The sequence below is a fragment of the Aspergillus aculeatinus genome (assembly GCF_003184765.1).
Source record: "Aspergillus aculeatinus CBS 121060 unplaced genomic scaffold BO66scaffold_40, whole genome shotgun sequence".
NCBI lineage: Eukaryota > Fungi > Ascomycota > Eurotiomycetes > Eurotiales > Aspergillaceae > Aspergillus > Aspergillus aculeatinus.
This window is the reverse complement of record NW_020291509.1, coordinates 140,163-165,689: the sequence shown is the minus strand read 5'-3', so window position 1 is coordinate 165,689 and position 25,527 is coordinate 140,163. Positions and strand designations below refer to the sequence as shown.

The 25,527-nt window shown below is 51.4% G+C and overlaps 6 protein-coding genes across 6 annotated transcripts; 2 read left to right on the top strand and 4 right to left on the bottom strand.

Annotated features, from left to right (window-relative positions):
* Nucleotides 1-172: 172 nt before the first annotated feature.
* Nucleotides 173-6,519, bottom strand: BO66DRAFT_473255 (putative TFIIIC transcription initiation factor complex subunits Tfc3). Its single transcript, XM_025653029.1, has 3 exons — nucleotides 6,141-6,519; nucleotides 4,818-5,917; nucleotides 173-4,763 (listed from the first exon to the last, which is right to left on the bottom strand). The coding sequence occupies exons 1-3, from the start codon at nucleotides 6,205-6,207 to the stop codon at nucleotides 342-344; spliced, it is 5,589 nt and encodes a 1,862-aa protein (XP_025501496.1). The 5' UTR covers nucleotides 6,208-6,519; the 3' UTR covers nucleotides 173-341.
* Nucleotides 6,520-6,567: 48 nt separating this feature from the next.
* On the bottom strand, nucleotides 6,568-8,461 carry BO66DRAFT_378865 (uncharacterized protein; the record flags this gene model as incomplete). Its single annotated transcript, XM_025645812.1, has 2 exons — nucleotides 6,568-6,959; nucleotides 8,199-8,461. 2 exons carry the CDS (start codon nucleotides 8,459-8,461, stop codon nucleotides 6,665-6,667), a joined length of 558 nt encoding a protein of 185 aa, XP_025501495.1. The 3' UTR covers nucleotides 6,568-6,664.
* Nucleotides 8,462-9,937: 1,476 nt separating this feature from the next.
* BO66DRAFT_393636 (uncharacterized protein) lies at nucleotides 9,938-11,589 on the top strand. Its single transcript, XM_025647804.1, has 6 exons — nucleotides 9,938-10,128; nucleotides 10,196-10,314; nucleotides 10,364-10,425; nucleotides 10,476-10,501; nucleotides 10,560-10,909; nucleotides 10,966-11,589. Exons 1-6 carry the CDS (start codon nucleotides 9,945-9,947, stop codon nucleotides 11,218-11,220), a joined length of 996 nt encoding a protein of 331 aa, XP_025501494.1. The 5' UTR covers nucleotides 9,938-9,944; the 3' UTR covers nucleotides 11,221-11,589.
* A 416-nt stretch (nucleotides 11,590-12,005) lies between these two features.
* On the bottom strand, nucleotides 12,006-12,728 carry BO66DRAFT_403625 (N-terminal protein methyltransferase; the record flags this gene model as incomplete). The annotated part of the gene is made up of 1 exon (XM_025648874.1): nucleotides 12,006-12,728. The coding sequence occupies one exon, from the start codon at nucleotides 12,726-12,728 to the stop codon at nucleotides 12,006-12,008; it is 723 nt and encodes a 240-aa protein (XP_025501493.1).
* Nucleotides 12,729-13,013: 285 nt separating this feature from the next.
* Nucleotides 13,014-14,869, top strand: BO66DRAFT_378857 (ribosomal N-lysine methyltransferase; the record flags this gene model as incomplete). The annotated part of the gene is made up of 7 exons (XM_025645811.1): nucleotides 13,014-13,172; nucleotides 13,258-13,866; nucleotides 13,958-14,015; nucleotides 14,096-14,158; nucleotides 14,244-14,355; nucleotides 14,428-14,692; nucleotides 14,768-14,869. Exons 1-7 carry the CDS (start codon nucleotides 13,032-13,034, stop codon nucleotides 14,867-14,869), a joined length of 1,350 nt encoding a protein of 449 aa, XP_025501492.1. The 5' UTR covers nucleotides 13,014-13,031.
* A 769-nt stretch (nucleotides 14,870-15,638) lies between these two features.
* BO66DRAFT_150155 (FMP27 family protein) lies at nucleotides 15,639-24,628 on the bottom strand. The gene is made up of 3 exons (XM_025642143.1): nucleotides 19,881-24,628; nucleotides 15,891-19,829; nucleotides 15,639-15,834 (listed from the first exon to the last, which is right to left on the bottom strand). Exons 1-3 carry the CDS (start codon nucleotides 24,468-24,470, stop codon nucleotides 15,730-15,732), a joined length of 8,634 nt encoding a protein of 2,877 aa, XP_025501491.1. The 5' UTR covers nucleotides 24,471-24,628; the 3' UTR covers nucleotides 15,639-15,729.
* Between the last annotated feature and the right edge of the window lie 899 nt (nucleotides 24,629-25,527).

Sequence of the window (25,527 nt, the reverse complement as noted above, 5' to 3'; positions counted from 1 at the left end):
GGATCATGGCACTTCTGAGGTGAGGCGTGGTCGCGTTTGTTGGGTGGCTTTTCGATGTCAAGTGAATGAGTGAGCAGGTGCGTGGCTTCTGCTACCGACTACTGTTTGTTGTGATGCTGCTGTTACTGTCGCGATGTTCTAGCAAAGAAATCCAGAGATGGTCACTGTGACAGGCTGCTTGCTGTTTCAACAAAAATTGCTCGGAATAGTGATACATGGAACAAGACACAAGAGACTAACACAAGAGACTATGGCCAGGATAACACACGAGAAAGCAACAAGTTTTCTCATCCAAAACGCCCTATAGTTACAGCTCTTTAGATCAAGATCTCCCCCCTAAATCAAGCCAACACCATATACCACCATTCGTCCGTCCGCCAGCCTGGCTCATCCTCATCGTGTGCTTTGTCCGTTCTCGTCCAATCCAACTTCATAGCCCCAACCTTCTTCATCCACTCCAATAAGAGCTGCACCTCCCATCCTCCCATCGTCGGCTTCAACATCCCTGCAATGCTAGAAGCGCTGATGCCAGGCCTCTGCGCCACACAGCTCACCACTGATGCCACCGCCAGATCCCACAGAACTCGCACGAAGTCCCCATGGATATCATACCACAGTGGAACCTTCGCGGGGAGTGACGTCGCCGGATCAATCTCCTCAGCCAAACGCGGTGGTTTCAGTGTACTGGCCTTTTCCTGCACGGGGTTTCCATACACATACGTATCCGTCGGCCAGATCTCAACCGTAAATCGAAGCTTCTTCTTGTCCATCTGTCGAGTCAGATACCCACCATCCGTTAGACCGTACTTGTCGCGAGGGGGGTCACGCGGTTTGAGGAGCACGCGACCAGCCCAGAGTAGGTTGATAGCCACGAGCATGTCGCCGTCGTCCGCGTTCCAGTCGATCTCAGCGTGTCCCTGGTCTTGGAAAGCGGGATCCAAGACCTCCGTCTTGAATTTATGGGCGCGGCGCAGTTGGATACTCTCAATGGCCCGCTTCTTGCTGATAGCGAGTAAGAAATACTCCGTGACATCGTAGTTGCGTCCTGGAGTGATGCGACCCCGATTGCCCATGTTGAGAGCGCGTTCTGTAACCAGCGACTGCAGCGCCTGGTGGACCAAGGGCTCCCCAAATCGTTCTAGACTTTGCCGTGCCTCCATGGGGCGGTAGGTCTCATCTGGAGTTACGACATTTGCTCTAACCCACGTCTTCGCTACATCCAGACGGGCCAGTTCGGCCTTCCGGGGCCGAGCCCGAGCCATCTTGTTGCTCAAGGGCATGGCAAACGGAACAGCGGCAGCCAAGGCGCGCTTGCGGCTAACAGTGATCGACTGACTGACATGGTAGAATTCGTCCAGCGGATTTGTTGGCTCCTCTCGCACGTCGAACATGCTATCAAGCTGCTCTCTCGTCGCTGGTAGATCAGGTAGCTTCTCAGACTTGGGTAATTCCAGATGATGCAGCGCCCAATCGACTACTCCCTCCCAGTCGTAACCGTATAGATCATCGTAGTCAATGCGTGGCACTTCATCTTTGGCATAGGCATCAAGAAACCTCTCGTGAAAATCACTCTGCATCTTGACGATTTGCAAGCGGCATTTGTTGAGAACGAGACGGCTTCTTTCAGCCACAATATCCTGTTCCATGTCAGGGAAGCAATGGAACAAAAGAGTCCAGTCGACCTGACGTGCATCCGACCCTCCCGCCAGACTTCGAACAACGGCAAATGCCACCATCATTCTTCGAACCATCTCGGGAGCCAATGGAGCCCGGTTCCTCTTAGGAAATGTGTTCCGGTTGTTGAGCTGCTGACTTGACATGAGTGCTTTATTCTCATCGCCGGCCATGGACTCATCCCACTTGGCTATTCGGCGGTTCTGAGGTGCCATTGAAGCGGCTTCCGACCGTCGGCGTCGCTGACGAGTAATAACAGACAATCGCGGTGTGATGATATCCCCAAAGCTCTCATCAAAATCAAACCGGATGCCACTTTCAATGCCGGAGCTTTCTAGGTTCGGTACCGTTTGATTAATGAACGTGATTTCGGAGCTCTTGCGCGCAAGCAAATCCTCATTCTCAATCTCCCACCGAGAAATGGTGTTGGTCTCATGAAAGAACTGGCGTGCGCGCGGGTCATCACTTGTAGAGTAATCGAAATTGTGCCTCTGAGACTTAAGGATGTCTTCCAAGGAGTGCGGTAGTTCAGTTGCAGGGATGAGTACATGCTTTCTTGCTGCTGCTTTGGCACGGTCTTTTGCAGCCTGAAGTGCCGGAATACCAGCTTCGGTCGAGAATGTCCCGGTTGTGGGTATGAAGGTTGACCTGGTGTTCATAAGCATCGAGTACGGAGCAAGCGATGACCAAAGGCGCCGCATTTTGCGGATCGAGGCCAACCCGGCTAGTGCATGACGTCTTTGCAGCTGTCGCTCCTCCTTGGTCATTCTCAGCGGATATGGCCTGGTGATGGAGGTCAATCCCTGAGCCCCGTTCTTTCCTGCCCGGCGTCGGAATGTCATAAGACGCACAATCTCCGAGCCGCTGAATGGATCGAAGTCTTCCTCCATAGCAAGTTGTTCGAGCAGTTCCCTCCGCATGGCCATATCTCGCCTTTTCTCTATCGCAACGACAGACGCAGGCTTTTTATGCAGTTGCACTGTAAGCTCGTCAGGCAGTAAGGGAAAGTGACTTGTGTGCCGGCCTTCCTTTCCTTCCATCTTTTTACGTTTGCTGCCGTTCTTCTTGATCTCCGGATCGACATCAACGTTTGGAGGAAAGTAATACCGGTCTGCCGCCAGCATTTTCTTTTGCAGATCTTCGATCAGAGGATCATCGGCCTGCATCTCCACTTTGTAGACAATGTTCTTTGTCACCATAACACCTTTGTTGTCACGTCCACTGAATGTTAGCTGGCTCAGCCTGCCAGCATCAACCAGTCCTTTCACAACTGTTCTGACCGTGCGGAGATCGGGAACCTCCTTGTAGCGAGTCCTCTGCCATGCAGTCATAAATGGGTACCAAAGTTCTGTCCCCATTGGGTAAGCTCCTCCAGCTTGGTCGATGATATCCATAACGATTTGCCGGCGAAGCACGGCGACAGATCCTCCTTTCCCTGCTCTGAGCTTTCGATCATTGTCCTTCATTTGCTGTGTTGGGGTTTCCACCTGCTCTGGCTCCGGTGCAATTTGAGATATCGACGGTGACGGGACTTCGACTTGATCGGCAGCCGGCTGGACGTCCGCGTTTGTGGTGCTTGCCGTGTTGGAGTCGGTAGAAATAACCATCTCATCGCTCTTTGTCTTCTCACTACTCTGAGAGGTCGTATGATGGTCTGCTGCCTGCGCAGCGCCTGCGTGATTCTCAGTTGGACGTTTTGGTGTTTGCGAAGTTGCGAGCCATTTCCGCAGGGTATTATTTGCACGGGGTTTCTTTGGCGACGGACTGACTTCGCTTGCAATTTTCTCAGAGTTTTTCTTGCGCGGGGAACGTCGTGTCGCCACAATACTATCACCCTTCGCAGTTTCAGCAAGATCAGTCATCGCTTGGTCCCCATCTTTCGGAGAAACGGCTCGCTTTCGTTTCGTGCGCTGATCTACTGTGACCGGGCTCATTCGACTGTCAGGACTCTTTTCTCCTTCAGTTTGAAACGAAATGCTGCTACTGTTTGCATCGACGGATACTGCACCAGTTTGGGAGGTTCCAACGTCGACTCGCCTTTGCTTCCGTGCGCTGTCAGTTCTTAATTCGGGTGTTGCATCCGAATCACGCTGCTGTCGGCTTCTCTTACTCCCTCGCGCCTGATTAGCTGTGGAAGGTGTTGGAGAGCCGAGTGCCGTGCCCGAATCAGCCACCGTGAGCCCAGGCGTTTCAACCGGGCGCGGTGATTGGGGCGTAATTTGGGATTGAATCGCCGTCTCACCGTCCGGGTCAAGACGATCTTTCTGGAACCATGAGAAAGATGACAATCTCGGAGACTTGAACACAGCAATCCTGCTAGCACGAGGGCGTCCCTGTCGATTGCCGGCCGCCCTTCGTCGACCACGTGGAGTGACGTACACGCCGGGTGTTAGTCGTTCTATGAGCAAGACGCTGTAATCTGTCCATGTCTCATCGTATCCCATCGCTTCCAGCCTTTCCTTCTCGGACATGCCTTTGTATCGCTCTGGATCATGCTTCTTGAGACGTGGTCTAGCAGGCTTCAGCTCAACTATCTCATCGCCAGAGACATCGGCGTATTCTTTCTTGACTGTGACTGGCGTAGACCTAGGGCGTAGCGGGCTGGCCCCAACGCCAGCGGCGCCCTTGAGTCGCTGCTCAATTCTATAGCTCCCATCCAGTTGCCGCACTGCCACAGGGTCACGGCTGGAGCAATTATAGTTTGGCGGCTCAGCCACGAGGATACATTCCAGGAGGGAGGCATCACCGCCCTTTAGTACCTCCTTTCCCGGACGTTCCAAGGGTAATGCATATTGATCCAGCTGAGGCATGGCATTTACAGGGGGCGGTCGGATCTTTTCGTCCTTGGCATCCTTCGGACGGAATTCGACCGCCTCCCAGAGCGCATCTCCTGCGTTGACCAGTGCCTGGAAACTTAATGCGGTGTAATGAACGTAATGTGTAATGGTTCGTTCAAGTGCTGTGTCCCGCACTATAGCCAGATGGCGCAAGTGTAATGGCTGGGACAGCTGCCAGCAATCTGTAAGTCGACTGATTGCGTTTTCTAGCGGTCTGCGGTAGTAGTACCCGAAGCAGTTCCTAATAATCCCCTGTTCAAGGCGTTAGTAGATTTGCAGGTGCCTTGCTTCCTTCGCTCGACTTGCCTGGTTGGTGAGACCCGCAGTCCCCGCATTATCGATCGTTTCGAAGATGAGATTATGGATGTTGCGGTCTGGGCTCCAAGAAGGGAGAATGCGACCGGCATCTTCCACCTCTTGCTCCCGTTTCACTAACGTGGTATTCTGGGGGGCTTGCGATCCTCGGGCTGAACCTTCCTGGTCCATTTCGTCTTCCAGTTCGACGTTGTCTTCCTGGTCCAGATTGGCCAAGATGTTTCGACTGAACTCATGGAACAATTCCATGTCTTTCTCCGTAGGTTCCCGGATGAGCATGACACATGGATGGAATTTTTTCAGTGTATGCGCATACTGAGACAAAGCTTTCACACGCTTCAAGACCCCGATGCGCTCGAACTTGCGAAGCGCCCGGGACAGGATTCGCCAGTGCCAATGATCGATAAATCCGAGCTTTGCTTTGAGATCATTGCGAGAAATAAGCCTGTATTCCCTCAGAATGTCAAAGAGCTTCCCATTAAACTCATTGAAGTCGATCATCTTGGGCTTCACTCCAGAGGGCTCAGAGTCTTGATCGGACTGAGGTGCATGTTCTGGTGTCAAAAACCGGCGAAGGGTGCAGAGACTCGTCCGAGCCGCCTTGATTTGAATAGCCCGTTTCTCGATGTAGCCTTTTTGATGCAGGGCGTCTGTTCGCTTCGGTACCGACCGCTTGTCCTGACCACTGGCCTTGACCAGATCTGTCTGCACGATGCCGTTGTGCTTACGCGAGGCAATAATTGAGAGAAGAGCGAACTCGGTGGGCAAGACTTTGGTCTCATCGGGCTCATGGCCGGTGACTGCTAGCCAAGTTCGCTCCTTTGAGACGAATACGCGAACAGTCTCCGACGACAAAATGGGAGCGTGCGCCTCGGTGGAAGACTCATCACGAGAGAATCCAGTGACATCTTGCAGGCGAAGATGGTTTCCTTCCCTGTTCTGACCCACCGAGATTTCGGGGTTCTTCGTCAGCCAGGACCAGACTTTCTCCTTGAAGCGTCTGTCCACGGTGTGGCTGCGGTCAGGAGCATCCTGTGCCAGTCTGGCATAGAATGTATCGATGAACTTTAGTATATCCGATGGCGATGCACCTGGAAGGCATTAGTTGATTTTACCACTGGGAGGTACACGGTGTAAGTGATTAAAAAGGGACGTGCAGGTGTAGATAGGCACGACAGGTGGAAGGGAGTGCTTTGATCCAATAGGATGCATGCAAGATGCAGGGGAAGTGTGTTGAGTTTTAGTAGTGGTGATGGTGGAGCATCATCACCACCTTCACTTCGTCGAGGCAAAAGAGATTGACAGGGAACCAACCTTGGTCGCCGCAGAGAGCAATCTCTGCAAGCAGAAAATCAATCAGGTCCCGAAGACTTGGGGCCATTTTGTCCCCATAATCACTGCCTTGCACTGCTCGATCTCGATTTGGAAAAATCACCTGCAGCGGATATCGATCTCAGGCCATTGCCTGGACAACGGAGATTTTACTGAACGAGAAAGAAAATGGTAGAGGCCAAAGCGCGAATCGAACCGGCGTCGTGGAGGGAAAAGGTGGAAGTTGAGGCCGAATTGCTAGGGGGGCATCCACTCACGTGATGGATCTGTCCCCATCACATGATGCGTGGCTACATCGCTCAGAAGGGGAATGTTCATTGGCTATTCCCTTAAGGTAATTGAAATCATCGAATGAACTGAGAGGCATCTTAGAAGTACTGAAGACAATATGCTAAAACACAGAGACTTCCATTTTCGAGCCAGCTCAGTGGTGCACTATTTGTATCCGCCCTCTTGACTCTCATTTCTCTCGGCCCCAGAACATCGGCATAATTGTCCGAGTTAACTCAAGGATAGTCAACTCGGATGAACTGCCACCTCGTTCCTTCCTTCCGGTCATTGTCCACCACCAACTCTGTACCAGCCTTTCCTCCGGCTTTCATAGGTAGAAACCCGCTCCCGTGCTTGACCAGGAGCACATGTCCATCATCAGGATGTTGCCGTGCGCAAAACGATTCCCTTTCGCTGTGAGACAACTGATTGACTTGGAAGCGCCCGCCTGACTGCATGTCATTATGTCCTATGTAGGCAGCTGACACCGTATTCTTGAAGCCGAGCCACATCCCCCCCATTTTCCATGCACTTCCAGTACGGCCCGAAGTCGTGACTAGCCGTGTCCCGGCTCCCGCCTTCTCTCTGCGGGTAGAGGCCCAAGACACCATTGCTCAATGCGATGACAAGGTTGGACCTGGGCTCGTGGATGATAAATGTTCCCCCTTTTCATGGACAAGTTGACAGCTTGTATGTTTGTATTCTCGCAAACGAAGGAAGGCCGGTTGAGTCAGCATATATGGAGGCTGGAGTCGTATGAGTTGGAGTATCGCATCCTTGGTCGTCCGACGTGGACATCCTGTATTTGAGCAACTACAGCCAAGCTAGGTTAGTTTAGCTATGGATGAGCATCTATGGAGTATTCCATTTCTATAGAGCTCGATGTGGGGCATGCGTTACATACTCGTAGTAAAGATCTCAAATCGTCAGAGGTTGATCTTCGCTGTGGCTTTTGTCCTTCTAACCTCGGACTTTGCTCCTGTTTCCTCGTGTGCTGGTGGAAGTTTATTCCGTACTTCGTGGTGTGGGCAGTAGACAAGTCAAAGGATAGGGATTCAATGATGAAGTGGGAGTTTGGACGGGACATACACCCGTCCATGTGAAACCATAGCAGGGTATGGGTCGGAATATAAACTCCGCGCTTTGGCAGTCGCTGGTTAGTCTCATATGCTTTGATGGGATATAGATACTGTTTTTGCGCTGGTTTCTGTTTAATGGTGGCTATGATTCTGTCGATTCTAGTCGGTCAGTAGTACATGAAAAGTGATAGATAGTCATCTCAACTTATCCTAAGCAAGCTGGAATAGCCGGCATTTGGAAAACAACAAACAATTCAAATCCAATCTCATGCCATCATGTTTACGAATCCAAATGCAGACTTTACACCGGTAGTCTTTTTTTCCCACAGAAACAAAGAGCAAATTAACATTATCACTGCCTGTTGTTTTATGTCAACATATTGAAGCATAATTGATCAGCCCGGTCGAATTCAAGTTGACTCAAAGAGAATCAACTTTGATGAACTCCCATCTCATGTCTTTCCCGTAACGAAACGTCAACCTCTCATTCGAGGTCGTCATCGGCAAGAGTGCATCATCATCAGTGTCGATGAATAGAAGTACATAGCCGCCATCTGGATGTTGACGAGCACAAAATGAATGTCTCATTGTGTGATAAAGGCTGGTCGCATTGGAGATTTTCGCATTGGAGCTTTGGACGCTAGCATGTCCTATGACCCCCCCGGACACAGTGTTTCTCAAGCCGAGCCACCCTTTGTCATTCTCGACACAATTCCAGTAAAACCCCAGGTCGTAGTCCACGGTTTCTTTGGTTGGCAGAGCGTACAAGCCCAAACTACCATTTTCCAGCGCAATGACGAGTTTAGACTCCGTTTCGCGGATGATGTATTTGCCTCCTGGCCATGGGCATGATGTTTCGATGCTTGAAGTCAAGGAACCCTCGACCGCCTCGGTATCAGAGGCTAGGGTAGTGTGAGACGGTGTAGTGCGCCCATCGTCGTCCGAGGTAGACATGATTGCGTTTCGGTATCTAGAACCTCGGATCTTGATTAGATTAGCTGCGCACGTCCTTCATTTCTGCTAAAGGATAAAGTGAGGCATGTGTTAGAGAAACCGTAGGTCTGCACTAACCTTCTGGCTCTAGGTCTTCATGAATTTGTTCCGACACCTTCGTGAGTTGCTGGATATACACTTGAGGAGAAGGTAGAAGGTAGAAAGACCTTAGATCGTTGGCCTCGGTAGCAGGTTGAAGATCCGTGGGGGTGGGAGGATGGGATAAACTGAGTAGCTTAGGTGTTACATGTATGGAGGATTGGAGAAGAAACATAGTGTTATGATCAGGAAGGACCTTGATCAAGCGGCCATTCACTAATTCTAAGCAGTAAACTGCTCATGTGTTGAAGCCCCTCTTGACTTGGACAAAGTGAATTTGTTTGTTGTTGACTGCGTTACACTCTAGTAAGGCAATACTCATAGCAACTGACCCCTTGCCCCACCAAGTGTTCTTGCTTACAAGACCGCCGCAGTTGGAAGTGTCATGTCATTATAGCTACATACTACTCGGTGCTACTATCTCAACATTGAGGGCGGCTATCACTGTTTGTATAATATGTAGCTGCATAGTGCATAATTACTCAGCCCGGTAGAATTGTGCATGACTTCATGCATTCCGACGATCGGTTGCTGATCATCCGGTCGGGCCAGGGTCCAAGTGGAGCTGCAATGATCAAAGACATACCTAATCCTGTGGCTCGAAGCTCCGGGCATCGGATGGGCGGGATATTGGGCAATCCGAGAATAAATTGTGCACGTAGTACCCCGTACTCTCCTCTTCAATCTATTGACGAAAGCTATAGTAGAACGGATTATATCCAGCGGTAAGCGTGGGAGGCAAATCTCGTATTCCCGCGGTGGTGGGCGGGTCAGACCAGCAGATGAACCGCTGGGTTGACATTGTGGGTTGAAACCTGGATCCCAGCACCCTCCCAGACAGAATCACAATAGAGTGAGACAACAGTGGCTCTTATAACATCAGCCAAGTCTACAACTGAAGGATGTGCAGTGTTCGGGTTGTTTATGCTGTTGATGTTTGGTGAAGGAATGAAGGAAGAAGTAAGAAGTAAGAAAAATAAAGAGTGACGGAACGGGCGGATGACATCACCGCGACGGGGTTACGTCAGGCATCGCGGCCAGCCAAAAAAGCCATTCGGTTCGCCGAAATCAATGGGCAGGGGGGAAAACAATTTCCTAAACCCGTCGTTTCCGGGGTCATTTTCGCCTTTGAACACTGCCTCCTTTCGAAACTCCATATAGTCATCCCATTCGATTCGAGAGATACCTGCTCTCCTACCCAGACTACTTTTTATCCTCCTTTTCCACCCCACCATGCCTTGCATTGTCTCGGAAGCCACTTTATCAATCTAAACACCCATCACATCACAGAACAACTGATTGACAGATCGAGCCGACTACTACGTGCCGCTTTTAGCCACCTATCATGGATGATACTGAAGCAACCGCCGGGACGGCGCCCTCAGAGCCTCCGCAGCTCCCTTACTCTTTGCGCACAAGGAAGAAGTCGATCGCGTTCTTCTGGATTCTCTTCATCATCGATACAATGGCTCAACCGCTCATCTTATACTGGTGTCTATGGTATCTCACCGACCTCTCACACAACGTCGGTAAGTTAGCAGTCTCCCTGCGCACTCCCGACCCTTCCGACCTTTATTGATTTATTTTGCCGTCCAGTCTTCAGTATTGTGACTGCGTCCTTGGGAGGTATCTCGGTTTTCGAATACTTCTATCGGTTATACAATCTCTTTCGCAAAGATTCTCGCGCTCGACCCTTGAATGCACCGAAAGGATGGGTATGTTACTTGCTTGCCAACGCTATGGGTCATACTGACTCTCATGCAGCTCGACTTCTTCCACATCAACTTTACTATCGTTTGGTTGATCCTCGCGATTGAATTGATTGTGTAAGTGACATAGTCGGCAGGGATATTTGATAACGGCTAACTTCTCTCAGAGGAACTGTACCGGAAGAGCCATACGGTAAGTTGATCTTAGTTCGTCGTGCCTTTGACTCTGGCTAAAGTTAGTGAATGACTAGTGCGTCTCGTTGCAATGGTCCTCCCAACCGTTATGTTCTACTTTGGTGGTGTCTATCTCACCCTTGACATCCTGCGCGCATGTGGTGTGAAAGCACCCTTCCGAATCTCCTCCACGCCCAAAGGCTCAACAATGCCCACCGCCCTGTATGTGCTCATTGAAGATGTGGTTGCCGTGGATGGAGGTGGTGGTCAGATTTATCGATACGCCCTTCGCACGCGGTACCTCTCCAGCCCATACTTCCGCCGTATGCTGTTTCAGATGAATTGTTTCTGGACTGGAGGGTCCATCGTATGCGCTGCTGCTATCACCGCGATCATATTCACCGTGGAGGAGCCGGTTGCCTATACTGTAAGTCCGTCCACTTCACATTATTATGACTATCATGACTAATGAGCCTCTTAAAGCTGGGCTGGACGCTTCCATTCGCCTGGGCTGGAGTCTGGACTTTGATCACTATCCCATGGGTTCAGAGTGATCTTCGACGCGAAAGACAATCGTGGGGCGCAAACCACGGTGAAGGAGGCATTGCGTATACCGACGACCCGAATGCGCCATCCGCTCGGACACGACTCGAAAGTGTTCATGACCGTTTGCCGAATCTATTCCCTTGGGGCCGCGAAAAGGAAACTGCGCCATCAAGCCCATCCGCTCAATCCTGAGTAACTCTTGCAGGGTTGCGATACTTCTCCGTGTACTTGGACGTAACCACATTTGCTTCGACATATTACAACGGTGTTCTTCCATCCGACTTCGACAAGTCTGAGCACACACAAGATGAGCTTGGATGAGGGACTATTGAAGTTCATATCAAACCAACAACTGCACAAACGTGAAGATTACGAAAAAATGTTCATGATGAGATTTACGACGGCTGCGCCGACATGTTACTGTACATAAAGATACCCAAGCCTCCTTCTTTTTCAAAGCGACTTGTTGATAGTTGCACCTTGTGTTCGGATACCTAGACTTATTATTCTCGGCTTGGGACATTTGCTTTTAGATAATGGAATCATAATACCAAGATTGTACAAGATTATATAATTTGCCGCCAGCAGCAAACAACCCATCCCCTCAGTTCTGGTTAGTTCTGTCTTCGTTGCACTCGTGCCATCGTCAATCCTTCCTAGGAAATATGCACGCATAGGCCGAGTCTCGTATATATCGTGACATGATAGAGAGATGCCGTGACGGGGATGCCATGTGCCGCTCGAGGTGCAGATGTAGTCGACACGACGACGACCACCGTGGCAGACTCACAAATGGCCCTAGCATCTGGCGGAAGCAAATGCCAGGGACCAGGTCGGCTGATGTCGACAATAGCCGACTCTACCCAGTCAGCTGTAGCCATCCCCGCTCGCCTTCAAGCCGAGAAACCATCTCAATGCTTTGCCCTTCACGCAAACCCTTCAAAATCTCTTCTCAACCCCGCCCAAGGGTTGACCACTTAAACCGGCCTCAGCGCATAAAACCTGACCGGCAACAGCCGAAAGTTCTTGGGGAACCCCAACTGCAACTCCGACGCCACCACCGCCAGCCCACTGTCCTTGAACAGGGCCCGGAACTTCTCATCCGTGCGCGTCACACTACTATCCTCCTCATCGAACATATCCTCCCCGCGGGGGTCCGTCGACTGATTCTCCTTGACGACCAGCACGCCCGTCTCCGTCAGCGCCCCGCGACACCGGACAAAGTACTCCGCCAGCTGCTTATCGGTCAAATGGCCCACGCAGAACTGCGTCCAGATCAGATCGTAGCGCTTGTCGGGGTGCCAATCCTCCAGGCCCACGGTGTAGATGTCGCCGACGACGCCGTCGCGCTTGAGGGAGGAGTCGCGGATGAGCTGGACGAACTTGTCGACGGGCTCGACGGCGTCGACGATGGTGCAGACGTGGGCGAGCAGGCCCGCGGTGACGCGGCCGACGCCCGCGCCGCAGTCGACCCCGCGCGCGAGCTTGCCCTCCGTCGGGCAGTCGGGGATCAGGCGGCGGACTTTGTTCAGAAAGGTCCTCGAGCCCCGGAGGTCGATCCGCGTGTACCAGGGGTATTGGCCGAGCATGCCCAGCATCACGTTCGCGTTGGCGGGCACGCTGTTCCAGTAGCGGAGGGAGGCCGCGGGGTCGATCTTTGCGTCCGGCGCGGTTTGCGGGGTGGTGGCTGGGTCGGTCATTGTGGATATGTTGTGAGATGGAGGTGAGAAAGGGGAGGAGGGGGGACTGTATTTCGCAATGTCAACCACAAGGAAAAATAAGAAAGAAAAAAAAAAGGTTGCGCGCAGGAAGCCTTGGATTTGAGGCGGATATCGAATCTGCACGGGCAGGTCCGCGGAGCTGCTTGCAGGCCTCAGGCAGGAACGCTCTCCTATGCCGCTTACCTAATCGCGCCGTGAAGAACTACAAGCATCCACGCATTGTCTTTTCTGAGTTCGATTCAGCATACACAGCGGGGATAAGTGGCTAGAGGGCAGCTGACGATGGCAACGGACGAGTCCCCCGGCGAGGAACATGTTGCGTTCATGCAATGGGCCAAGTCCCAAGGCGTGACGATCAACGGCATCACTCCAGCGCGTTTCCCCGGCCGACGCCTGGGCATGAAAGCGACGCGGACGATAGAAGTATGTATTATACCCCATGCCCTAAAAACCCCCATGATTGATGAATCGTGCCCACTTTTTCTGGTCTATGCTAATCCAGCTGCAGGAGAATGAGGTCATGCTCAGCGTGCCCGTATCAGCAATGCTGACCATCGACTCCATCCCCTCATCATTCGTGGAGCAATTCCCCTCATGCTCATCCATCCACTGCATTCTCGCTGCATTTCTCAGCCATGGAGACGCCGCCTTACTCAAGGAGCTAGAGCCCTGGCGCAAGGTCTGGCCCAACTTCCGCGAGTTCGAGGACACCATGCCCGTGCTCTGGCCGGAGCATCTCCGCCGGTCCAATTCCGCCTTCGAGAAAGCAGCAGGCGACAGCAGCAGCGAGTCTTCCTCGTCAGCAGCACCATCAAGCCTTCTACCCCCCTCAATCTCCGGACTCTGGAATACCTTCCAGAAAGAACCAGTAGGCGTAGACTACGAAACCAGATACCAGAACCTGCTGAGCCAGCAGGAGAACCGGCTGCAGGCCGCATGGGCACATGTGCGCACCGTCTACCCCGAGATTGACTGGAGCACGTTCGTCTACTACTGGTTCATCATCAACTCGCGGAGCTTCTACTATGTCTCGCCGGGCAAAGCGGAGCCGGCGGACTGGAACGATGCTATCGCCATGGTCCCATTTGCGGATTACTTCAACCACGACGACGATGCGGTAAGCCAGCCAGCCCTTACGCACTCAAACTCAACCCAACCCAACACCTACCTCTACCCCACCAAACACCTGACATCTTTTTTCGAAGCAGGCATGCGAAGTCATCTGGACCGGCGAGAACTACCTCTTCAAAGCAACCCGACAATACGGTACGCAGCCCCCACAACAACACGAACACCAACTACAAGAAACCACACAATCTAACAACAAACATCCCAAAAAAAAACAGACCAAAAGGAAGAAATCTTCATGAGTTACGGCTCCCACTCCAACGACTTCCTCTTCGTCGAATGTATGCTGTCCCCCTTTCCTAGCCCATAACTTAGCCCCTAGTCCGTCCCCCCGAAAGACACAATCTAACCAAAGAAATAAAAAAGATGGCTTCTTCCTCCCCACCAACCCCTCAGATAGCATTTACCTCGACGATATCATCTTCCAAGACCTCACCATCGAGCAAAAGAAAGACCTCATCGGGCAGGATTTATTTGGGTAAGACCATCCCCCAATCCATCTTGATACCCGCAAAACAAAAAGAGGGGGAAAGCTAACCACCCACCTCAGAAACTTCGAACTCACATCCCCAACCTCAACCATCCCCAGAAACATCCAAGCAGCAGCCGCCCTGAAAACCATGAGCCGCCGCGACTGGAAACTCTGGATCACGGGGCGCTCGCGGCGGGGGTTCTCGGGCGAACAGGCCACGGAGGTGGTTCGGGGGTGGATCGAGGTGTATCGGAGGGAGTGTGAGGTGGTGATCGGGCGGATTGAGGAGGTGATGGTAGCCCGAGATGATTTGCGGGGCTGCGTGGGGGAGGGAGGTGAAAGTGTAGAGGGGAAGGATGATGGGAGTACTGCTGCTCTGGCTGTTGTGTCCTTCCCGGCCGCCGTGCGGTCTCCGGAGTGGGAGCGGGGTAGACTTGAGATGTTGCTGGAGAGGTGGAAGCAGCTTCGGGGGTTGTGTGAGGTGGCATTGGGGATGGTTGGGGTAGGAAGAGAGGAGTAGTATCGACATGCATTGGATAGACCAAGTGGGGAGGGGGAGTGGGGGCTGCTATAGAGTCACTTGCTACACAACGCCTCATCGAGGAACAGAGTGCCAACAGCCCCAAAGCGTCCTGGGGCAAGGAGATTTCTACACATCGCTTATCATGAAGAGCTGTATGACATGGCAGAAACAAATAGTATTGACCCAGAGTACCTTTTAATTGCACCGTCTATCCTGATATATACCCACAAAACCATACCACACACCATATGTTCAATGCGCTCATATCGCGCATCACCCACAAATGCAACTCCGTAGACGGCCGTAAACATAACCCTGCACATGCAAAGGATATACACTTGCGATTAGCGTCTAGGGTCTGAAAAAAAGAAAGAACAAGAATGGTACATGCAGAAAAGATATTTTCGAAGGGAAAAGAGATTAGGGTTAAATAGAGGTTTTGTACGGGGAGAGAAAATCAACAAGGATGGATGGCAAAATCAGGGGGCGGGAAACAACAACAAAGATCCCCAGATAAACTCCTGGTATTATGAACGGACTCCATGGCAAGAAAAGCATACCGATGTGCCGACGCCTATATACGACCCACTGCATTGGGGGTATCACATGGCAAATGCAAGGTCAGGAATGTGCAACAAGCGAGGTCTTAACGAGGAGAACAGGATAATGAAATAAGGGAGGGATCCTGGAAGGGGTGTGATGTTCGAACGTATGCCTTCCGCTATGGAGCAGGGAGACTATTTCCGAGAAGGCATTAGTTTGCGGCCAAAGTTGCGGATTGATGCGGTCTTGTGGCTGGAACTACTACGAAAGAATCAGTTTCGCCCAAAGATGTGTTCCGTACAGTTCATATAAGCTTACTTTTCTTCCGGTCCATCCCAGAGCTTGGTGGTCTGAGACCGAGGCAGAGCTTGGCCCGACGTCATTGGTCTGCTGGGAGGATTGACAAGTCGGCGAGATTGCTACATGACCAGTCAGCAAGGTTTCTCAATACTGATTGACTTCGGGCAGTACATACTTCCCAACGAGCATCCACATCAACCTCGCTCGCCGACCGAGAATCAGAGATCACCCCACTCGGTTCATTAATGCTGAGCATGCTAGACCCGAGTGAGTTTGACCGCGCAAGCGGCAAGGTCCCCGAATGTCCGGAGCGTTGTGACTCCGGATATTCACTGTTTGAGTCGACACTGGCCAGGCTACTGGCTTTCTCAGACGTCGATTGCACAACACTGTCTGAATTATGTAGAAGCTGGGATGAGCTTACAAGCTCGCGATACCGCTTCTGTTGTTGCTGCTGCTGTTTGGAAGGTCGATGATGAGAGAACTTGTTGCCAAGAATCGCAGGTGCATGCGAAATAAGAGCCTTGATAACGTCCTTCTTGAGGCGCAGAGCCAGATCCAGGTTCGACCATGTCTTATTCTGATACTCAAGCACCGGCAATCGGAAGACGAAGTCATGAAGATCCTCCAGATTGTGGTCACCCTTGCCTTTGTAACTCAGGCAGAGCACCACGTCGTGCACCTTGACATGAGCCAACGTCATATAGTTCGATGCACGTGACATCATCTGAGCCAGGTCATCCGGAGTCTCCTTGGATTTGCCTTTGGGTCTTCCAAGAGCGAATTTCTTTGACTTTTCGTCGCCAGTGGAATTCGTTCCGGCAGTGTTGACTAGCGACTTCTCTGTGGGCTGTCTTGACAACATACGTAGGCTGTCGACTGACCTCTTCTTGCTCAACGCCCCGCTCGTCGACGGGCGCATCAAAAGGTTTGGATCTTTATCCTTGTGGATAGGAGTCAGTGCAAGGCCCTTGAGATGGCGATGCTGCGATCGAGGCCTAGCCTCCTCCGCCAGAGAAAGCGTGGGCTGGAGTCTTAATTCAATGGCCCCGGACCCCTTCAAGGACAAATCGTCTGTCGACATATCGCTCTGTTCAAGTCCAGGGGATGTCTTTGGGCGTTCCTCCTCCTCGGAGTCAGATGAACCATCGATAGGCTTCATGTTTTTGATCATGAAGGGTGAAAACCCGCCATTTTCGAAAGCGGTTGACCCAACATTAGGAAACATGTACTCAAATACCTTCTGGCCAAGCACCTGCTCCAATTGAACCTTGAGAGGGAAAAGAGAAACTTCGAAATCGTCCACGACTGGTATGCCAGCAACTGCCTCGAGCATGTGCCACTTGACCTTGATCATATAATCATCCGGCCCGTCGAGACTGCGAGCTTGGTCAAGGTAAGGAACGATGATCTGGGGATAGATCGCATCTGGAAGCAGATTCAAGCCATACAGTCGCTCGACCGCAACTTCATTATGGTTCGAACCGTCACTATTGTCTGTGCGATCATAAGCAGCATTCCTCAGCTGAAATTCAACCAATGGTTCGGACTGATCCTTCATCAAATGCCACACAACCTCACTGGCCGAGATATTCCAGCGAAGGACTCCATTCGCTTTCGACATGGTCGGGTCAATCTTTCTTTGGGAGCTTGTGATGGCTTTCATCAGGAAGAACAGCTCGTCCTCGCATTGAGTAAGGTCTTTCTCAAGGATCAAGCGATCTTCCCAGCCTTGCTTGTCCAAATACTTGGCATGGATCTGGAAATGCTCTTTGATCTCCTCTAGTTGTCGAATGCGGGCTTGGAGTTTAAATACCATCTCCGGAGCACCCCTCAAGTCACTGAAATCGGACGTGAGCATGATCCTCTCCAAGCGTTCATTGCGGACCTTTTCCAGTGGTTCACTATAGAGAAGGAGGTCCAGAACGATGATATACATCGAATAATACTCAGCCGAGTCACAGATGGCTCTGAAGTGAGGGAAATCAACACTGATGTGATCCATCCTCGGCTCCTGCTCTTCAATGTTGAGAGGTTGCCCTGGTTGGCCCTTGGCCACTTCCTCGTTGTACTTTAGACGAAGGTTGTTGTACTTGTCATATCGCAAGCTCGCCGAAGTCTTCTGAATAATCCTCGAGAAGCCAAAGGGATTCAACTCAAAGTCGAAGACTGCTTCTAGGGTCAACCAAGGTGGCCACGCTGAACCTGGTGAATTGCCATATTTGTTTCCTGCATAGAACTGGAGGTGGTTCATTAGATTCTTCTGTGTTGCCACGAAGAACTGGGCTCCATCCATGCAAAGGGAGAAGCGACGTTGAACCAGACCGCTAACATCATCAGACACCCGCTCTTTGTCCATGATAGAGATGACCTGCAGTTGCATCCCTTTAGCGGCGACCAGCAACACTGATTTCTGGTTCTTTTCACTCTGGAGCTGGATTTGAGGGGCGATGAGCCGCAGATGATAACTGTTTTGAGGTGTGAATTCTGGCGCAAAATTTTCGCTGGAGCCCTCCGATGTAGGAGTGCTCGGCTTTCTCTGCTCCTGGTTCTCCTGTTCTTCGGCGCTCACAAAGCGTTTGGCATCATTCAGCAGCTGCTCAATGCGATCTTCGACACTGTCATCATCGTCGCTATCCACGAGGCCTCGAGCATCTGAGGGACGTCTCGATGCTGTCCGGAACAGTTTCGAGTGCTTTTGCTTGTTCTTGTTCTGCTCGTCGACGATATCGAGGATGAACTTGACTGCCCGCCGAGACATGTAGTACACGAAACCCCGTCTCTGGCTTACTTGGTGGATGTAACGAAGCATGATGTTCCTCAACGAATTGTTCCACTTGAGTTGAACATTGTGAATGATGAACCGATTATTGAAATCGCTTGCCAATTCGTCATCAGGGCCCGAGTAGAGTCCGTCCATATCGGCGTCCCGAGCGTCACTTGTTGAATCTGAGTCGGTTCCCATCTTAGAAGCGCTGTCATTGGCGAAGGCTTCCGGGCTTCTTTCCACTGGATGCCTCTCCTCCCGGGCTATCAGCCTTTCAATGCGTTGCAGGCCACCTGTAAGGAACGCTCGTCTCCGTGTCAATGTTTCTGCTTGTCTCAGATAGTCGGCGTGCTGCTTCCTTAACTCGGGATCATGATCTACCTCCTTCGCCATGCGAAGTTCCTGCTCACCAATGGCCCGGTTGCAATCACGCATCTGAGCCTCGACGGAGACCAGGCGATCTCTAATCAACTCCATTTGCACTCGACGAGGCTCATTGTTCTCAGACATCACACAAATATGGGTCGGTTCGTCACCAAATGAGCTATATCCAGTCTCATCTGGGACTGTCTGCCCATGGTCGGTTTGGCGGAAGTACGTGAAGCGTGGCGTGAATGCCAGAGGCAAGATCTGGGTCCGAGGGTTCGACTCCTGAGGCAGTATCCAGTCCAGTTCCACGAAATCGTCCATGTCTATCCAGTCAAGATTCTGATCAGGGATCGTGAACCGAGACAAGTCCACCGATGCGACAGGCTGTTGGAAGGAGGACAGGATATCATCCCTATTTTTCTCGATGTCATCGAGATTTGTGCCTTCAATGCTGGCGGAAACAGCACGAAAGTCTGCGGCCTGCAGATCCAGTTGTGCCTGATTGATCCGCATCGCGCTCGCCTTGGTTTGCTTCAAGCGACCCTTGGCCTGAGTTTTGACGTGTTCCCGTCTTTGGTGAACATCAAGCTTGAGACTGTCCAGTCGAACTTTGATGCCGGTGGCCGTCACGACATCTTCCGCGTAGTCTTCGCGATCCTTGTGCTTATAGATATGGGCAACAAACAGTGGAGCAAACAGTAGCTTGTACTTGACCGTCGCTAAATGACGGTTGAACTTCTTGCTCGTTTTTGTGACACCAGGCCACAGCGGTCCTTGTCGAACTGGCAATGACATAACGCCGGAGAATAGAGACCACCAGTTGAAGAAATGTGTAAAGAAGCGGGGACTCAGATGCACGGTATTGTAGCTTGCAGACGGCTGGACGGAGTCAACAGACCAATTCCTGCTGACCGGTGCAATGACAGAGATCGATAGATGAATGTGGTTACTGCGGAAGCCGCGGTATGCGTCATAGTCCTGTTGACAGTTTAGCTTTGAACCTTGCAAAATTCAGGACATATAGCTTACCTCTTTATGTGCTGGATCAATGAGGAGGGGATTTTGAAGGACAACATCATAGTGAGGTCTGAACTGGAACGACCGTTCATTCTCGTTGACGTTCCGCTCGAATACCAAGCCAGCAACCAGACGCACGTCACCCGATAGCTTCATAACGACTTTCTTGAAGTGAGCCGCATTCTTCAGATCGCTGGAAGACGATGTCGTTTCCAGATCCTGGGCCGTAGCCTCGGCCATATATCGTGCCTCGTGGCTGTAGTCGGGTATTGCCAGCACGTACTCCCCACTCGTAACGCTCATGAACTCCATTGGGTCATCGCTGGTATGGATCTCCCATTTCACATCCTTGCGCCAACACATTACGAATCCACCACCAAATCCAGTAACAACGTATGGGTCACGCGATCCTTTGAGACGGAGATGGACGTCTCCGTCCTCCTTCCATACTACCTTAATTCGCGAGTGGAAACTCAATCTGATCTTGTCCCAGAAGCCGACTCTATCAGACGGATCGATCTCGGTCTTTGTGAACCCTTCAATTATCTTCATCATGTCTTGAATAACGGGCTGATAAGACATGCCCCAGGAAATGCTTGTGGGCAGACTGGTATTGATTTCGAAGGTGGGGTCCGAGTATGTCTTCACAGGGGAAACAGATCGCCAGACTTCGATAGCGAAAGGCGGACTTATCGACCCATCTGATAGTTCTGTTGAAGGGACCAATTCCAACTTGACCTGTCTAGCAGATTTATGATCGCGGTACTCCTCGGCAATCACGAAATTGGTCCGCAGGGACCAGCTTGACAATCTTGGGGATTGTCCGGGCCGAAGTGCCGGGATGTGCAAGAGGTCCAGTGGATAATCTCTGAGGTTGACCCGAGCTTCTCCCATGTCCAACTGAATGCTCATGGGAACAAGCAAAGCATACTTCATTGACATTGGCATGCCTTTACCAATGCTGTTGAGGAACTTGGGATAATCTTCCAGAGGAAAAGACGGCTTGTCGATCACAAGATTGATGTCACTTATCAGAGCCGACAATATAGCAGGTCGATTTGGGATTGACAGGACAGTTTCTGTCTCTTGTACGTCTTCGGGCGGTTCGTCCGCGCCGGAGAAGAGGTTTCTCACCTCCCTGATCGACGTACCCTGGAACCGTAGCGCGGAGTCAATCTTTGATTTCCAGGATCGGGCGTTGTGCTCCTGAAGCCGATACCACGCGTTTTCGGCAGAGATTTTGGATTCGCACGATAGACAAGCAGCACCTTCCGTATCATAACGGAACTTCCTGTCTCGTCCACGTTTGTCATCATTCAAGCTCTTCCGCGGCTTTGCATCGGCACTCCTACTTCTCCTTCTTTCCTCACTTTGGCGTTCACTGCGAAGGGTCCGGTGGCTTGACCTGGTACGGAGCCTGGATGAAGTGCGTCGCTGATCTGTCTCCTTGATCTTCTGCAATTTCAATTCAAACGCCTCTTCCCTCGCCAGGCGCTGACGCTGCTCCAGTAAACCAGTGCGGTAAATGCACCCAAGCTTCCATTCAAAAGCATCATCTTCCATCTCAAAGAGTAATGCTTTGCTGCGCAAGGAGATCCTAGGCACTTTCTTCGGGTCTTCCGGGTCTCTTGCTGCTCCAAACTCAGCCGAATGACCCTTGAATCGCTGATGAAGTTGCTTGAGTGCCTTAGACGTATTGATGAAGTTGTCAAAGATGCGATGCATGACCATATGATGCGGAACTCCAAGTCGGATAAAGTCCGCCCAAACATCGATTGATTTCTGCTCAACCATGCTCGTGCCCTGCTTTATTTTCATCTTGCGCAAGTCGAGCCTGACATTGTTCATGCTTATGATTCTAGCCCAGATCCCTTTGAGTTTGGGGGCTTCGGCATGCAATCGTACCAAATGAGCTCGAACAAAAGGTGTAGAGAGGCGGTGAGACCCCCCTGTGAGCCCGTAGATCTGCAGCAACATTGGGGGATCCGCAGGGAGGAAGGTCTTGACTTGAATGACTGTTGCCCTCACATCGACGGTGACAAGCTCGCCTCTGGAAGAAGCCCGTGACGATGGAGGAGAGAAGCCGTTCAGACCTTGGGGTGCTTCTTGGTCTTGAGTTCCGGATGCCCTACGCATGAAAGCGTTCTTAAGCACAGAAACAGCAACCCCAAGACAGTAATACCGGTAGAGCGAATACTGGAGGTAAACCCCTTTGAAGACAGAATTGATGTTGAAAATCGGTCCGAGGCGATCGCTCATAGTGCTCAAAGCAACCTCGAACCTCGGAAGGGAGAAGAAAGGTTCAGCCTCCAGAAAGTCTTCCGATTCAATCACGAATCCTTCAAAGCCACGGACATGAATGGCAAGTCGACGACCATCGGCAGCGACGCCTAGCTTCTGCCTTGGGGGTGAGGTAGGAAATTTGAAGGACGACTCATCACCTATTGTTGAATGACTAGGCGTACGTCGCCTTGAGAAGCTGACAGCAATCGGCTCAGACTTCTGGGCCTTATAGTCTGCGGTCCATGATTGCAGCTGAAATGAGACACCACGAGATAGCGATGAGACACTGGCATCAACACCGGCAATCTCCAAGCTAAGGCCAGTGGCCTCAAACTGGAACCTGAGGAGCCATGGGGGGACACGCCTCAGAACACTGGGCTTCCGCTCTTCGACGGACATAGATACCGTTCTCTTATGCTTGGTATGAGCGCGGAATTGCTCAATGACCTCGTAGATTCCGCGATTCACTTCATCATTGACCATGTGCGCGGAGGCGGTATTTAGATTACCTGATGCCATCACGCGTACCTCTGGAGAAGCACTCAATAGAACCTTGAACTCTAATGACTCAGTTGTGAGGAGGTTATGTTTAATACCAGATGGTGTCTGGTAATATAATTTGTGCGAAGCCACCCGATAAATTGAGGACAATGAGTAATGCACTCCACCTTCTGAGGAGTGCGAAGACTCGATATCGAGCGAAATCGCAGATATTGAGGATATGAGAAGATTGTAGTCATCGTTGGAGGTTCGATCCGGGCTGGTAATCGGCAGAACAAATCTAACCACCGGCTCGTGAATGGATACTTTGATGCTTGCTTTGGGAAGCAATCGCGATATCAAGCGATTATTGTCTCTTTTTTTGCCTCTGGGTGATGGCCTGCGGGACTGCGACAAGCCGAGGAGTCTAGAGACCTGCCTTGGCTCAAGATCAAGGGAAGGTGAGGTAACCACCAAATTGGCAAACAGAATATTAGTGTTGCGCTCCTCCGGGTTGTAGTCGTCAAAGGAGCTGATGGTTTTGGAAGGGAGAGTGGTCTTTATCGTGGTTGTGGCCATCGGGATGTAGAGTATGTTGTCACTTTCACCTGAGCCATCGTCCAAGCTGACCGAGAGAGAGATGGCGGCAAGAAGAGCCTGATGCGCGACGTCCTTGCGCTGAAAATACATCCGATGGGCAGGACTCTGCTGATCCATTCGGTGTAAGTCGATGCCTATCTCGTGAGATACGACGTTGAGAAATATTGGACTTTGCTTTTCGGACGACGGTTGAAAAGCCCGAGACAGGCGGAAAAAGCTCAGCGCCACCTGGATCCCTTGTATGCCGCGTAGTATAGAACCGGCAAACTCTTTCGAATCTGCGACGGTCTGTACAATTGAGTCATCCCTACTCCCAGGTTGATCAAGTTCTTCGACAAAGTCAGCAAACGACATTTCGTCGTCAGTGTTGTTGCTATCCACAGGCTCTTTCGGCGACTGCTTGGATTTCTTGACGCGCTGCATGAATGTCATCAAGTCGTCGTACGGAATATGCATCCTTCCAACCTTGAGAGCTATCGAAGCATCTCTGAGACCATCCAGTTCTTTATGGAGAAGGCCATGTATATGCACGCGAATATTGTCCAGCACTTCGGTCAATTCGCCTCCATCAACGGCCAAGAGCACATTCTGAACGTTCATGATCCACTCAGCGGGCTTCTGTTCGCTAGCATCGGTTCTCCCAGACCGATACAAAGTGCCTCGATCGACCATTTTGCGCCTGGTATCGACTCCCAGGGACAGCGATCCCACTTGTATCTGACCAGCTTCGACAATATTGATGGTAGTATTGACGGCCACGACATCCACCAACTTCAACCAATGAATTTTCCGATGTAACTGTTTCACTTGCTCCTTGATGCGCATCAAACTCTTCCACGTCTTACTCCGCTGCTTAGCGTTGTGCCCAGCCGTTTCCGTGCTTTCCTTGTTCGAATCATCGCCCTCCGAAGGACTCTGCGGCTCCAAGACATCGGGTCTGTTCACTGGTTTGCGAGCTTTTCCCAAGACTGACGGATCCAGCGTCACTTTGAGCTCTGTGAGCTTGAGACTGAGCCATGTAGGTTGCGCAAATGACGGTGGATGTAAGGACAGCCCGAGGCCACGGAGTTCGATCTGCACGCCATCTTTCGGGACATAGGTAATTCGACGGAGAGAGAGGTATCCTATTCGCTGGATGGAGACTCCGGTCGCAATTCGGACAATGGCGAAGATAAGGAAGGATAGGAGGTATAAGAAAAGGAAGCCCACGAGAATCGTGGTCGGACTGAAGAGCGTCATCGTATTTCACGATCAGCGGGACTGACCGGTTGCACAGGACGGGGAGTCGTCAGCCAAGAAATCATGGAGATGCTGTAGGTCGTTTGGTATCTATATAAGGGTAATGAGCGAAAGGAGGCTATCGCAAGCCACGATGGGTGAACAGTCCGAACGGACGAACAGCCTTGAATCGAGCCCGCGATCCTCCTGTTCTCGAGGGAGAGAGAGGGGGGGGGTGTATTCCCTGTCTGCGGAACCGGCGAAGGACAGGTCTCCGTTAATACGAGACGTGCCGACCAGCCGGAGAGATGATGCGACAAGGACGGGCCAGTTTTAAGTCAGTCATGCTTCTTTTCTGTTTGAGTATGTTCTTTCCCGAGCATTTGAGGCGAAGGGGAAGAGTTGGATGTTTGATGATGCAACAACCGTAGTTGAGGCAGCTCGAAGAATAATCGAGGATGGATAATACAACCTACCAGCTGTCAGCGGCGGGAAAGGTCGAACCCGACGCGGCAGAACTGGAAGCGGAAAGCCACCCACTCCGGGCCACTCATCCACTTTTGCCCAGTGGCCGGACCGTCCGGCTGGCTCGGCAGTTTCCATACGGTTGTACACCCCTCGTACGAGGCCTGAAAGTAACAAGTTACTCTAGTACTATGTAAGTTAACAGCTTACGTAGTATTGAAGGTGGGTGGGTTTGCCCGCCTTTTAGGGGTGGTTCGTCTGAAGATCAGCTTACAGATTTATTGAGATCGTAAAATTAAAGGTGCCTGTCAATTGAACCTGCATGTCAATTGGGTCGCATGCACTCCTTTTGACTACGACCCCTGTGACAGCCACTCGGGTCATCTGGCGTTCTGCTTGCATGGAGGTACAGTACAACCATTAGCTTACACCACGTCAAGCGCTGCAATGCCTACTATAGAGTTGCGGTCCCTGAACCTAGACAGGAGGCAAATTCATCTTGTTTGACGTTATTTCAAGTCTCACGGCCTTTAAGTATTTGCACAAGACGTTGAAAGAGAGCTAAGTTCATGCTACAACAGTTCAACAGCTCTGATCTGGGTGGTATAATCCT

What these genes read in the sequence shown, in the direction of transcription:
- BO66DRAFT_473255 (XM_025653029.1), bottom strand. Translation starts at nt 6,207, where the DNA reads ATGGCCCCAAGTCTTCGGGACCTGATTGATTTTCTGCTTGCAGAGATT. An exon ending in TGCTCTCTGCGGCGACCAAG is followed by an intron (nt 5,918 to 6,140) that starts GTTGGTTCCCTG and finishes AATGCCTTCCAG; the next exon opens with GTGCATCGCCATCGGATATA. An exon ending in CTGCGGGTCTCACCAACCAG is followed by an intron (nt 4,764 to 4,817) that starts GCAAGTCGAGCG and finishes CGCCTTGAACAG; the next exon opens with GGGATTATTAGGAACTGCTT.
- BO66DRAFT_393636 (XM_025647804.1), top strand. Translation starts at nt 9,945, where the DNA reads ATGGATGATACTGAAGCAACCGCCGGGACGGCGCCCTCAGAGCCTCCG. An exon ending in TGAATGCACCGAAAGGATGG is followed by an intron (nt 10,315 to 10,363) that starts GTATGTTACTTG and finishes ACTCTCATGCAG; the next exon opens with CTCGACTTCTTCCACATCAA. An exon ending in CTCGCGATTGAATTGATTGT is followed by an intron (nt 10,426 to 10,475) that starts GTAAGTGACATA and finishes AACTTCTCTCAG; the next exon opens with AGGAACTGTACCGGAAGAGC.
- BO66DRAFT_150155 (XM_025642143.1), bottom strand. Translation starts at nt 24,470, where the DNA reads ATGACGCTCTTCAGTCCGACCACGATTCTCGTGGGCTTCCTTTTCTTA. An exon ending in TTGATCCAGCACATAAAGAG is followed by an intron (nt 19,830 to 19,880) that starts GTAAGCTATATG and finishes AACTGTCAACAG; the next exon opens with GACTATGACGCATACCGCGG. An exon ending in ATGTGGATGCTCGTTGGGAA is followed by an intron (nt 15,835 to 15,890) that starts GTATGTACTGCC and finishes CTGGTCATGTAG; the next exon opens with CAATCTCGCCGACTTGTCAA.